Raw genomic sequence first — 14299 nt, forward strand, 5'->3', positions numbered from 1 at the left:
CTGAAAAGTTAGCAAGTTGAGGCCAGCACCTCCTGAAATGTGCAAAAGCCTCTACAGAAGTCCAGTTCTGCTTTTTTGCAAATGTTAGGTCCTGGACCTGCAAACAATAAATGGACTCTGGATTCTTGATCAGTAGTGTTTATTGAGAGGTAGCGAGGCACCCAGCTTGAGAAAGCCAGGCTTTCCTTAGAAATCTCTTAGGGAATCTCCAAATATTCCCCCAAATATTCCCTCCTCCCGTTGTGTGAAGCCATATAGATCAAGGAAGAGAAAGCACATTTATATATGCCAGGTTGATTACATTCACCTTGCAAGAGTTACAATGAAAGAGTTATATTGACGTGAGAATACATTTCTACCACCCACATGTCAATTCCTGACAGCAGTGCATGAAACCAATCCTAACAAAGGCAGGCGACTCAACTCTCGCCACTTTGCAATAGGGATGAGTCACCCCAGCGGTGGCGAGACACGTCAGTGATCTCCTCGGTGCATCCCTCTGGCAGAAGAGGAAGCGCCCGGCCACGCCCCCATTTCCTCCCCCCGTCCAGAGAAGGAGTGGGCGGAGCTTCCCCGGCAAGGGACTGGCGCGTGGCTCCTGCAGAAACGGAGGATGCGGCGGGTCCCGCGGGCGGGGCTCGCGCTGGCGCTGGAAGTGGGGGTGCGCGCGCTGCTCTTAGCAGTTTTTCTGTGAGTGCAAGCAAAAAAAAAAAAGGGGGGGGGTAGATCGTGGTCTTTTTTTACCGCGGCCGTAATGCATATAATAGACGGGGCCCTCTATCTGTCTGCTCTGCGTGTGCATTAAAATAAAGGGGGGGGGGAAGCTCTTCCTTTCCTTCTGCGGTAGTGATGCGTTGCCGTCGTGATTGCAACGAATGGCTTCTCCTTCAAGGTGGGGGGACTCCCGTAATGCATAGAATACTGCAGGCCTTTCGAAAAAGCTGGATGTCTCCCTGCCTTATGGGATACAGATGCCAGCCTCTGCCTTATTCCACGCAGTGTGTGGAGCGGAGGAGGCATCTTCTCGGAAACAGCATCGTCGTCTTGGATGGAGCTGTGCTGGCTCTGGCTTTGCTTCTTGCGCGCGTGGGAAGGAATGAGCCTTTTAGGCGGCTGGGCATAGACTTTCTCTAGGTTTGCATTAGATTCTCGTAACTGCAGTAATGAAAGGGGAGCAGCCGTGGCCCTGTTTGGACCCGGTTGCCTCTGGTGCAATGTGCGATCCTTGTGCGCCATGCACACTGCCTACTAACCCAACTGAAGCTGCTAAGCATCTCCTGAAGTCGGACTAATGGCATCCTTATTAAAGGGGGATGACGCCCATTTATGGAAGGGGAAGTTCACCAGTGTGTTAGCCATGATGGCTAATGAAGCCTCCATGGTCAGGAGCAGTGTACATCTGAAAGCCGGTTGCTGAATGGGGCGAGTTGCCCACTCCATGTTGAGGAAGTCCTGGCGATTTGGAAGTGGAGTTTGGGAGGGCAGAGAAGAAGAGTTGGTTTTTGTGTCCTACTTTTCTCAGCCTTCAAGGAGTCTCAAAGTGGCTTGCAGTCACCTTCCTTTCCTCACAAAAGACACTTTGGTAGGTGGGCTGAGAGAGTTCAGAGAGAACTGTGACTGGCCGAAGGTCTCTCAGCAGACTTCTTGTGAGCAGCAGGGAAACAAGCATGATTCCCCATAGTAAAGTCCACTGTACCGTGCTGTTTCTGTGGATTATATAGGATCCTCTCTCCAAATAGTCCTTTGCTCCAGAGGAACTGATCTATGTTGTTTGGAGATCAGTTGTAATTCTGGGAAATATCCAGGCAACCCTACCTCACTGTCACACCTGTGCGACTCCTGGGGCTTCTGGGTTTGCCACTGTGAGGGATAGACCAGATGCCCTCATCTCACATGGCCGATCATTTGATGATTTGGGAATCCCCTCTGGCTCTTCAATTCCTGTTTCTTCCCTACCTCCTATTTTTGTTTTCTTTACTATCAGCTAAAGGAAACATTTCAATGATCTCAAAAACCTGCTTGTTCCTTCGGGAGTTTTGAGTTGACCCTAATAAGGAAATTTATACTAAATTGGTGGTTTGGGTTTATATGAAGGGGTGAAATAAATGCAGGTCTGCCATGTAAGTTTAAAACCAAGACAAATATCGTATCTTCTTATTAGCACCACCAATGTGTCACAAAATAGGGCATGCAAGTTTTTAGGTTCCCTTTACCAGGAAAGATGTTGTGAGGGAATAGGAAAGGATGTGTGACAATCTGGGTGGTGGATCTGGGAAATCTGGGTTCGAATTCCTGCTCTGCCATGGAAGTTTGCTAGGTTTTCTTGGGCCAGTCACACACTCTTCAGCTAACCTACCTCACAGACTTGTTGTGAGGATGAAATGGAGAACAGAACAGCGTGAGCAACTTTTTGTCCCCACTTGGAGGAAAGAAGGTATAAATGAAATCAAGAGATTCTGCAGGACACACTGGAAGAGCCCAAACCCTGCAGTTAGTAGCTTTCTTAAAACTGAGACCAGAAAATGTTGTAGTCTTAAGCTGCAACCTTAAAAACACTTTCCTAAGAGCAAGGCTTCCTTGCTGAAAAAAATGGGATTTGCTTCCAAGCAAGTTTGCTTCCTAAATGAGTTTATTGTACAGACGCAGAGTGCTATAACTCAGGGGTGTCCCACTCTGGCCCTCCAGATGTTCATGGACTATGATTCCCACTAGCCCCTGCCTGCCTGCCAGCCAGCAGAACACAACACAACTTTTACAAACCCAGCACCGATAAAACAAAACAGCAGCTAGATTCAAGTTAATAATCAAACCGGCAATAATAAAGCAGAACAATGAGGAGGCTGATAGATGTTCCTGTCTTCCCGCAATGATGGTAGTGGGTGAATTTGGGGTGGAGATGTCAGCCGGAATGTTTCCAGATAAACAGGCTGAAAGCAGACTCTGGTGAGATATGGCCTTGTGCATCCAGTTCCAAAAGAGGCAGGAACTTGGCCTTTTCAGGACTCCAAAGGTTTTAATTGGCACCTTCTGCTACAACATAAGCATTTGCCAAAGGGACACGCTGGCCTCCATCTTGCCGCCCCTTGAGAGCAAATGTCTACGAAATGATCTGCATGTAAAAAATGGCCATAATCAATCCTACAAACTCCTCACTGTGCTGTTCAGTCCTGTTAGTATTCCTTTATGTGTGTATGCTTCCTGTGCACTTGCTTGGAATGAATCCCCATGGAACGGAGGATGTGGCTACAAGGAGTTTGAAAGGTTTTATCTGAGTTATTCTCACATCACTGAATGGAGAGAGGAGGATCAAATGGCAAAGGCCTCATCATCAGACAACATGTGTTTCATTCTCCTCAACAGGGTCCCCGTCCCTTTTGACCCTGTGGCCACATTTGGAATTCTGAGAGGTTAGCCCAGCAACAAAATGGTTGTACCAAAATGGCTCCTGTAGGAGGTGGAGCCAGCCACAAAATGATTGCTGGAGCTCAACTTCAGTAACACGGTGCAGATGCTTGTGCTGTGATGGCAGCTGCTGCCGAAGCAACATTTTAAAAAACCTGCACAGCCAATCAGAAGTCTTTTTGGGCAAAAGCCAAACCCAGCCCAACCCAGCTCCTAAAAACACTTGATGAAGGTGGCACCAGAAAAAAGTATTGGCAGGCACCCCTGCTCTACAAGATGCTGTCAATAACCCCAAATTTAGCCACATGCTGCCATTCTGACTGTTCATTATGGATGGTTCAAGAGAAAACAGGATTACACTTACCTATAATTGCTCATCTAGCGCTGTTGTCTTTCTGGTCATTATGGAAATTTAGGTGGCTTGTATGGAATTCTTTGGCATCTTCCACCCAGGCACTGACCAGAGTCAAAGCTTGCTGGCTTTGGTACAGTATAACTTCAGCCCTTCCAGTAACAACTTGGTACCCAAATAGCCAGCTTGCCTTTCTAACCCAAACCAAAAAAGTTGCATAGGCTGGATGTGCACTCCAGGACAGCAGAAGGACAGCATGCAGCCTTTGAGGGCCATTGTGGAACTGGAAGGATTCCAAAATGCTGGGATGGAGGGTGGTGATACAGCCATGTTGCTAAATCTAAGTAGGCATGGGTCTCATCAGTGCTTGGACTGGAGCTTTCTGATTGCATGAGAAAGAAAATGGTTGACCACTTTATTTTATTAAATTGGAAGAAGGCTCCAGACTTTGCTGAGTGCCTTTGACCAGTAGTTCCCGACATGTAGGAGGCTTTTAAAGAGAGGCTGGATGGCCATCTGTCAGGAGTGATTTGATTGTGTGTTCCTGAATGGCAGGGGGTTGGACTTGATGGCCTTTGGAGTCTCTTCTAACTCTATGATTCTATGTTTGGTATTGTAGCCCACAAGACTCAGTCTACTTGGTATAGCGTCATATTAATATATTATCCCATGAATTTTGGACCTTGGGACTTCAGCAGCCATCAGTTTTGTGTATTTTAAATTAGCCTGTGTTATAACTATTACTGGAATCACCCAGCCAAAAATGTACTTAAATCAAAACTGCAAAAGCCTGACCCACATTGGGGTGAGGACTCATAGGATGGATAATGGCTCCAGCGCTTGAAGTCTTTCACATGGGGATGAAGCCTCAATTCTGGCCTGCTGCTTTCTCTTTTCTATAGAATCACTGAAATTCTCCCTCCGTTCCAGAGGGTCATACAGCCGGAAGAGATGTGGCTGTATAAAAACCCTTATGTGGAGTCTGACCATGTTCCTGCCAAGCCAATGTTTGTAAGTGTGTCTGCATTTCAATCATTTTATGCCACGGAAGCTGTGCCTGAAGCATCTGCTTGTTTTGAGTGGGTGCTGCTTTCAATCTGTACCCTGTGTGGGCTATATAATGTGACATGCATCCGTAAGATAACGTCTGCAGGGTTTCAGATGAAAAAAAAATAGAAGCAGGATGGGAGCACTGCATCTTGATAAAGAAGGACACGTCTTTCATGTTCAGAGTTCTTTTTTTCTCAGATCAAGCTCAGTCGGTGTTGAGGGCACTTGGAGTAGGTGCTTTTTGATTGCTGCAAATACATTAGAAAACCAGTACTGATTGTCATCTTTAAAAAAAAAATGTGAACATATATTCCAGTACTGAACTCTGTTTTCTTAAGAAAAGATCCTCTCCAGATAAAGTTTAAATCAAGAAACTCGTTCCTTTTTGTAAGAGCTGAACTAAATATCCTACAGTTTTCTGGGTGGATACTCAATCATATAGGGAAGGGGTTTTTTTCATACACAGCAGGTTCTCCAGTTATGCAGAAAAGTATTATTGGGGTGGGGGGGAAGAGAGTATTTAAAAACCAGCCTGATGAAGGTGGACTGTGCCCTTAAAAAGACATAAAGTAGAAAGCTCCTGAGTTTCAATTAGAAGTAGACCTGGAGAAGAAAAGTTCTGTCCCTTTAACGTGTGAAAAAGGGATACTGAACAGTAATCATGTAGTGCTTTCAGTCTACATCACATACATTTCTTTTATATAATCCATACAATGGCCCTGTAAAGTAAACTGGGATTGTTGTTTTTTAATTGGGTCCAGGCGGGGGGGGGGGGGGGGGGGGGGGGGGGGCATGAGCCTGAGATTATAATTAGGTTTGCCTAAAGCCACGTAGGGAGTTTATGGTGAAATTTGAACTTGGGACCTTAAGTTCATATCCTATTCCTTAGTCAGTGTGTTGCAAGCAGCACATTTTGTTTGTTTTTTGCCTGTCCTAAAAAAAGTGTTTGTTTTTTCATAAAACATTCTGGAACAAGGCAGTTAACATGACTTTTCACATGTTAAAATGAAGGCCCAGTGTTAGAAAATTATTGCCAGAGTGCTGAGGAAATAGCGCAATCTTTGCCCTGTGTAAATTCTGTTTGTTTTTATTGGTTTCTCATGGTGTTGCTGACTAATTCTGTCTCTTTTTATCTGTTCCAGTTCATTTCCTTTTTATCTCCCTTGGTCTTGATTCTTCTGGCCAAATTCTTCATGAATGTTGACCAAGAGGATACGCGGGAAGCATGCCTAGGTGAGCTTGAGTGGTAATGATAGCCGGTGAGGGGAGTATTGAGGTGTATGGTGGCTAGGCAGAGTCAAAATTATTCTACCAACTGAGATGAGATTAAATCTGGCTTTTCCACATGCCTTATTTCACAACCATCTCTCAGACAAAGCTGACCTCTCCTGATGATAACACCCAAGCCTGCTGCTGAACAGGTTACAAAATAGTTAGAAAATAGTTAGAACAGATTAGGATCTGGTCATTGATTCTCCCTGGGGGACTTTAAGTCAATCACATCCAAACAGCTTAACCTACCTCCTAAACTGCACCCGGGGGCATGACCACCGTCCCCGCCCCACTTACAGGAGCCGGGGGTGGGGCTAAGACTGGCACTATGGCAGCAGGCCCCCACCCCCAGTTTCCCTGCAGGACAGCTCCTGCCATCCCCAGGGCCTGCGGAGGGCAAAAGCTGGCCTGCAAGGATGTTGGAGGTGGGGAGAGGGCTTGGTGGTGTACAACTCGGGCGCATGCTGTTTCATCACATGGGGGGGTGCCGAGCACCCCCACATGACAAAACGGCACGTGCCTGGGGACATGGGATACTCCATGTCCCCATTAGTGGTACACCACTGCTCAGGTGTCAGAACCAAACTGATAACAGTGCTATTGTTGACATGTACTCTTCTTTTCCAGGGGCCAGCTTGGCTCTTATGCTGAATGGCGTCTTCACTAATGCTGTGAAGCTGGCCGTAGGCAGGTGAGAGCTTCCCTGGAATGTATCTGTGTCTCTGCTTTTCTGGGCCCTTTCATTCAAATTTTGATGACCGAATGTTAAGAGTTTATGATAAGCCACATCTGTAGAAAAGCCTGCGTGATTTCCTTGACCTCTGATTTTGATCCAATTTCAAGTTGACAGGTCTACCCTGCCACTGCATATGATACTGTGGTGAGCATGCCAAGGGTGCCCGGTTCAATCTCCAGCATCAACCTTCAAAGGCTCTTGGGCAGCAAGCCTGGCAAAGGCCTCTATCCAAATCCCAGTACAACTCCATGCAATCAGGGCATTCCGCTGGGACCTTCTGTTCTTCCCTCTCTCAGCCTTTTCTGAAAAGGCTTGGGAATTCTCTTAAGGCGCCTCTTTATGCAGAGTGATCATTCTGGTCAGACTAGATAAGGTACTAGTTGATTCATAACTGGTTCTTTCCATTGTTTTTAGAATGCTAGAGGATCAGGGACATTCAGTGAGAGGGAAGAAGAGTTTTGAAGAGTTTGGATTTATACCCCAGCTTTCTTTCCTGTAAAGAGACTCAAGGTGGCTTACAAGCTCCTTTCCCTTCCTCTCCCCACAGCAGACATCTTGTGAGGTAGGTGAGTCTGACATCTTGTGAGGTAGGTGAGTCTGAGAGAGTTCCAAAGAACTGTGACTAGCCCAAGGTCACCCAGCCGGAATGTAAGAGTGCAGAAACACATCTGGTTCACCAGATAAACCTCTGCCATTCAGGTGGAGGAGTGTGGAATCAAACCCAGTTCTCCAAATTAGAATCCACCTGGTCTTAATCACTACACCATGCTGAAAAGTTCAGTACTTTTCCCTATGTGCTTATGCCAGTTGGAACTAATCCTCACCACCTCACACAGACACATGTGCGCATGCATTGTCTCCAAAAGAAAAAAAAAGATGGGCAGACCACCGTGTTTCCTGTAAGGGCTAATTACAACACAACGAGGGTAGTTTTGATTGGGACGGGCACTCAGAATGATGTGATGGTTAGAGCCGGTGGACTCTGATCTGGAGAACTAGATTTGTTCCTTGTTCCTCCACATGAGTGTTGGGTTCTGATCTGAAAAAAATGTGTTTTTATTTCCTATACCTCCACCTGAAGCCTGCTGGGTGATCTTGGGCTAGTTGCAGTTCTCTCAAATCTCTCTCACCTCCCTCACAAAGTGTCTGTTGCAAGGGAGGGAAAGGGAAGATGATTGTAAGCTGCTTTGAGGAAAAACGAGGTATAAAAGCCAACTGTTCTTTTACATGGTCCCAATCTGAATTGGACTACTATGTGCATTGGTGGTTTAAAAGTACCCGGAGGATCCAGTCTCAGTTCTGGCTGAATTAAGGTTAATTTGACATTTTGTCAGAGACTTGCACATTCTTTAGGGGCTCCTGGAATTGGTTGTAGCAAGGGGAGGGTGAGGAGTGGGGTTGAAGCTTGAAAGGAGCATTGTATGGATGGTTCTTCCTCTCTCTGGCTCTTACCAGCACTTCAGAGCCTCATCCTTTTGCTTCTGTTCCTCACTGCAGACCTCGGCCTGATTTCTTCTTTCGCTGCTTTCCAGACGGCCGGGCAACCGCTCAGCTGTTGTGTACGGGTGACGCACAAGTAGTGACCGAAGGGCGGAAGAGCTTCCCCAGTGGGCATTCTTCATGTAAGTTTGCAAGTTGTCTAGATATGTTGGGGGCAGGAACAGGAAGTTATCAGATTTAATAACTATCAGTTTGTAGATCTTGAGTGGGTTCCTTTTAGATTGCTTTACTGCGCATCTGCAGCAGATGGAATCGGAGGCTGCTGTTCAGTTCATCTTCAATAGCCAAGACATTAAATATCAGATCGCATGCACTAAAAAGCCATCACTGGAACTTAACCATCAGTCCTCCAGCCCTTGATTGACCAGCCTGTTATTCAAATAATGTAGAGTTAGCTATGAGAATGTATCAGTGGACCATCTCCTGTCAAACATGAAGCAGCCCTGAGAGGACACCCACAATATTGCCACTATCTCTGTAACCCAAGGCCAGCCTTGTTTAGAAACTACCCATGCAGGGAACACACCGTCCCAAAGTGTACAGGGTTCTTTTACTAAAGGTGGGGGGCAGGCGGAAGAAGGCTGGGCATCATTGGGGTCTCACACTGGCCACCTCCTGTCTTGCAGTTGCTTTTGCTGGACTTGCCTTCGGCTCATTCTACATGGCAGGGAAGCTCCACTGCTTTGCACCTGGTGGGCGTGGGCAGTCCTGGCGCCTCTGTGCCTTCTTAACACCCCTGTTTGTGGCGATGCTTATTGCTTTGTCCCGTACCTGTGATTACAAGCATCACTGGCAAGGTGAGTGAAGGTTTCCTGCACATTTGAGGATAGTAAAGGAATAAGGGGAGGCGGTGGGTTGCATTTGCTAAGCATGGTAACCTTGTCTCTCAGTCAGAGATGGTGAATTGTGTTATGCTGGGGCAGAGACAGTTCTGAAGAACCGTGACTAGCCCAAGGTTACCCAGCAGGAATGTAAGAGTGCAGAAACACATCTGGTTCACCAGATAAGCCTCCGCCACTGAGGTGGAGGAGTGGGGAATCAAACCCATTCTCCAGATTAGAATCCACCTGCTCTTAACCACTACACTAAGCTGATGTAACTGCACTGTGGGCAACCAGCAATAACTGTGGTTGGGTGTGAGTTTTGCAAGTCAGATATCCCAGTCCCTGGCATCCCCTATGAAAGTGCATCTGGTAGCCCGGCTGGCGAACTTCTCTTCCTGGAATCACAAAGAGTCCCTGTAGTGAGCTTGATGGCCGACTGATCTAAATTGGACGGGACATTCTCTTCCTTTTTGATTAGATTTGCTGGTGAAGGAAACAGGCCTGGAACTGGCGCTGTCCAAGCAGATGCACAGCTCATGAGATAGATTGCATGCGTTGTTTTTTTTAAATTAGATGTGCTGTTGTTAGGGAGCACTGACTGAAATGACCTTTGCATTCTCTCTTTCTTCTCGTCCCCTCCAAGACGTAGTGGTTGGCTCAGCAATGGGCTTTGTGTTTGCGTACCTGTGTTACAGACAGCATTACCCTGCTCTGACGGACCCTGACTGCCATCATCCACTGCAACGCAAGTCCAGACTCTCTGCCCCCGAGAGGCAAAAGCTAACCCTCTCTGGTTTCAACCTTGATGTATAAAGTTTGGCTCCAATTTGGGGGGAAATGGGGGGTACACCCTCCGCAGGGTCCTGTGTCTGGAGGAGAAAAAAATGATTCTCACTTTAAAGGGCCAGCAGCCTCACTGAGTATGTGGCCATTCTCCTCTTCCCTTTCTCATGAACCTGTTAGCAGAGAAGAGAGTGGTGTGCACTACAGTGGAGGCAAGCCATCCTCTTATCTCTGACAGTGGCATCTTGCTGCAAAGAATCAGCCCTGGATCCACGCTAGGGCTTGCTGCAAGAAAGATATGGCACACAATTTTGGAATAACAGTAGGATCTAGTAACATTCCAGTTCAGTCTTTGCTGTGAGGCAGAAAATAGCTACAGAGCAATAGCTCTGGTTAACTCAAGCAAACCTGGGTGCATGCTAGAATACCGCACATTGTGTCATGTATGTGGCATGGCTTTAGCATGTGGGGTTACCTGTTTTCTGCCTACTCAGCTAGCACTGGCCTTTCTTTTCAATGCTCCGCACACAGAGATCATGTTGGATTTAGGTCTGGCTTTCAGGAGTCTGTATCCCCTTGGCTGCCTCTGAAAGAAGGTTCTGTGCTGTGTGGTCGAGTGTGTATCTTGCAGAGGCATTCCGCCCATTGGGCAAAGTGGGCAGTTGCCCAAGGCACCCCCTGGTGGGGGGCGCAAAAACTGCAGGTTCTTTTGTGGGATTTTTTGTATTTTCAGTGTTTTTCCATTTTTGGCCTGCAGATGGTGCAGTTTTTAGGCTAGCCGCTAGCAGCACCAAAATTTCAGGGATGTTTTGGGAGACTCTCCTGATGCTATCACCCAGGTTTGGTGAGGTTTGGTTCAGGGAGTCCAAAGGTATGGACTCCCAAGAGGGGTACCCCATCCCCCATTGTTTCCAATGGGAGCTTATAGGAGATGTGACTACACCTTTGAGGGTCGATAACTTTGGACCCCCTGAACCAAACTTCACCAAACTTTGGAGGTATCATTAGGAGAGTCTCCTAAAGATACCCTGAAAGTTTGGTGCTGCTAGCTTAATAATTGCACCCCTGACAGCAGGTGCCCCCCAAATTTCCCCAGATTTTCCTTTTAAACCCCCCCCCCCCCCGACTTTGGCATGGATTTAAAGGGAGAATCTGAGGTCCAAGATGCTTTGGGGGTGGATTCCAGCATCACTTGTTCAAACTGGGGAACCCAGATTCTCCTTTTAAATCCACCTTAAAGGGAGAATCTAGGGTTCCCAGTTTAAATAACATTGAAAATGATGCTGTTTCCCCTAATTGGGGGGGACTGGATACAACACCATAAAATGTTTTCATAGCAGTAATAAAACATTTTGAAAATGTTTTCAAAAATTATTTCTGCTGTGTGGCATGGCCTATTGCTGTGTTCAGATTTGTGAGTTGGGGCATGTTCTATGATGTGATTGCGACTTTCAAACGACCTGGTGCCAAGCTCCAGTTTGCCTAAATACACCACTGGGCATAGCTACAAGGGGGTGGGGGTGTGCGCGTTGCTCCGGGCACACACCGGTGGGGGCCCCCCACCAAACTCAGGTTTTGCCCAGGGCTCCAGGGTTTTGCCTAGTTACTCCACATAATCGACGCCAAAGTTGGGATCTTGACCATTTTAGCTTCCATTTTGGAAGATGGTATTGTAGTCTTGAAGAACTAGAGCTTGGAGGCAGCAGCTGTTGATGGTGGAGAAACGAGGAGGCCTAAAACTGTCCATGGCTTGGAGATGGTTTGTGACTGGTTTTTGAGCGTCACTGACCAATCCCTGTCTTCACTGCATATCAACTTTAACTCCCTCCCTTCTTACTATTCAAGCCCTGATCTGTACCCTGAAACTATTCATGCTCTGAAAATGTGTGTCGTAGCACACACAGTCGGGTCCATTCATTTTGAACATTGTAGAGAAAATCTAGTTCCAGTCACGCCAGTTCAGGCGTGTGAAATCCGGTACAGGCTGGTACATTTACTGTTATAACAGCTAAACAGGGCATCAGGCTTATATTTCCTTGAGCCCTGTAGGGATAAGCAGGTTGTAGGTACTTTAAAATAAAAATATTTTTTTATCCTGAACCTTTAAAATTGCCAGGGATAACATTTGGGGGCCAGCACCTCACAAAGGGAGGGTAGTGGTGGTCTTTGATAGGATAAATGTGTTGGTAGTTGAACAATTGGGCCAAGGGTTACAGAATGCGTCAGGGCCATGATGATGGTTGTATGAATTTCCCTCCCACCCCAAACTGGAAATGTCCTTCCCCAACTGCTTTATGTCCTTGGGCAGCAGTACATTGGTCACAATAGGGCACCTGTCCTTTTCTCATTCTGGGACATAACCTAAATCCTGCATGTGCAGCCCAGCAACAAGATAAAAATACCACCCTGGCTCAGGAAAACAGCATCGGGGAGGCTGAAACCCCTTCTGTCCTATACCACAGTCCTGATTCAGATTTGAGTCCTGTTCCATTTGGCATGCAAGGGGCGTTGGAATAACGCCCACCCAACTCATGCAAAAACCCATTGTGTAGGGATGTTGGGTTTGTGTGACTTGTGAATTTGGCCTAAATGATGACATCCAGAAATGTCATACAATTGAGTGCAGTGCATGTGAATTAACACAAACCAGCCTGTTATCAGTGCAAACCGATTTTTGCCACAGAGAGAAGCAGCATCTGGCTCTCCTCCTGACCTGCTTCGATTGGTGACTGTGTGGAAGGAGAGAAGAGCATTTTTCAGAGGAGCATGTAGGATGTAGCCTAGCATGACATTATTGCACAAAAACATGAAAGAAAAACTTATTTGCCTTTTTGAAGTCGGTCATGGAAGGCTGAAAGCTGAAACTATATTACCTTAAAGGAACAAGCAAAGCTGCTGTGTTTTTTGTTCAAACTGTGGTACACCAGAGAGCCCCGGGACACCCAAAGGTGGCCAGAAGGATGGCAGTTACCTCTTCTTTTCCTCCTCTCTCCCCACTGTAAAAATCAGAGGTATGCTGCCTCTGGCTAGGGATGTTCCACTCTGCTTTTATAGGCGGCGACTATCATCTCAAACGTTAGAACACTTTGAAACTTGCTCATTTGCACCTCCTGTTAAAATGAGGCTGGTCTAAACATTTGTAAAGGGAAGAGCTGTAGTTTGTAATGTAAGGATTTCACAGTGTCCCATTTGCCTTTTTAATGTTTTATATGTTTTAAGAGACCAAATCAGATCACTCGAGTCTCGTGGTGGTTTTTAACGTGTCCAATAAAAAATGCCAGTACTTTGAAGGAGAGTCGAGTGGCTGCTGTCATCCTTGAATCGAACTTTAAACAAAAATGACATTCTGTTGGCCTGTGCTGAACAGGTAGGGGCTATTGCATTTCAGACCCCAGCCTGAACTAAAGTTCTCCCTCCAAATGTCATCTCTCCTCAGTATTACTAATAATTGGCAGGATGTTAAAAGTGGTACATTCAGAGGAAACCGACTTTGTCGTGCAGCAGTGCCTGCCTGGTGAAGGCCTCCTCTTGCCAATTCTGCAGCAGCAGGTAAGAATAACCATTACTGTCTCCATGAAGGGTGACTTTACTTCATCCTGCATAGTAATAGACTGTCCACTTATTTAGAAGGAACAACCATTGACATGAGATTGGGCTACTCTTAGTTTACAACTAACTTAACTAACAACTAGTCTCAGTGTATGGCTAGCTAATTGTAGTATGAAGGTTGCTGCTGGCACTGTGTTCACCCAAGTTTGTATGCTTTACAAACTGCAGGTTGAGTTCTGGAACAACTGCTGGGTAAGAATGAAGAATATGGCAAAATGTGTCCTGCGGCCATTTAGCTGCAAGCTTGTCTCTCTTTGACTTCCAGAGTTACCACCTGAAGCAGCTTTTATCAGACGTTATAACATCCAATGTTCTTGTGACCGCTCTACTGGCACAGACCGGTTTCCATTTAGCTTTGTAATGTAAACACAGCTCAGCAGAACTGCTTTAACAGCTGCATCATCCTGTCTACTGTAATTATGGTTGTTGTGGTTACACAAGTACTATGTCGGTGGTGACTGCATTAAACATGAAGCGCAAACGAAAAATATGTATCCTCAGGTGGAGGCTGCAACATGCTTGCATGAATGGTTAGGTCATCTACCATGCACCCATCTCTGTTTCTTGCAACAACTGAAACAGCAAACTGTTGTGTGTCCCTGTTCTCAAAGGAAGTAGGTTTCTGTGGTTTGAAATAGCAACATTATTTTTGAAAAACACAGAGTAGAAGGAGTGGCAGAAGTTTCAGTTAGGCCATATCTCATCCATTACTCTAAGCAATGGAGGGCAGATCACTTCTGTCTGGCTATAACTTTAGAATTACTAAATATA

The 14299-nt window shown here is 46.3% G+C and overlaps 1 protein-coding gene and 1 long non-coding RNA gene across 2 annotated transcripts; both read left to right on the forward strand.

The window, feature by feature from the left end:
* The first annotated feature begins 557 nt into the window (after positions 1-557).
* Positions 558-10681, forward strand: PLPP5 (phospholipid phosphatase 5). The gene is made up of 7 exons (XM_048512902.1): positions 558-690; positions 4657-4765; positions 5947-6037; positions 6704-6767; positions 8310-8434; positions 8939-9109; positions 9780-10681. The coding sequence occupies exons 1-7, from the start codon at positions 614-616 to the stop codon at positions 9947-9949; spliced, it is 807 nt and encodes a 268-aa protein (XP_048368859.1). The 5' UTR covers positions 558-613; the 3' UTR covers positions 9950-10681.
* Positions 10682-11230: 549 nt separating this feature from the next.
* LOC125442270 lies at positions 11231-14016 on the forward strand. The gene is made up of 2 exons (XR_007245969.1): positions 11231-13468; positions 13697-14016. It is a non-coding gene; the product is annotated as an uncharacterized LOC125442270 (long non-coding RNA).
* Positions 14017-14299: the final 283 nt, after the last annotated feature.

This window comes from Sphaerodactylus townsendi, linkage group LG12 (assembly GCF_021028975.2).
Source record: "Sphaerodactylus townsendi isolate TG3544 linkage group LG12, MPM_Stown_v2.3, whole genome shotgun sequence".
NCBI classification, from domain to species: Eukaryota; Metazoa; Chordata; class Lepidosauria; order Squamata; family Sphaerodactylidae; genus Sphaerodactylus; species Sphaerodactylus townsendi.

Bases quoted from the DNA above. Each gene is read 5' to 3' on its own strand.
- PLPP5 (XM_048512902.1), top strand. From the start codon at position 614: ATGCGGCGGGTCCCGCGGGCGGGGCTCGCGCTGGCGCTGGAAGTGGGG. The intron at 691-4,656 runs GTGAGTGCAAGC...TCTTTTCTATAG, and splicing joins CTGCTCTTAGCAGTTTTTCT to AATCACTGAAATTCTCCCTC. The intron at 6,038-6,703 runs GTGAGCTTGAGT...CTTCTTTTCCAG, and splicing joins TACGCGGGAAGCATGCCTAG to GGGCCAGCTTGGCTCTTATG.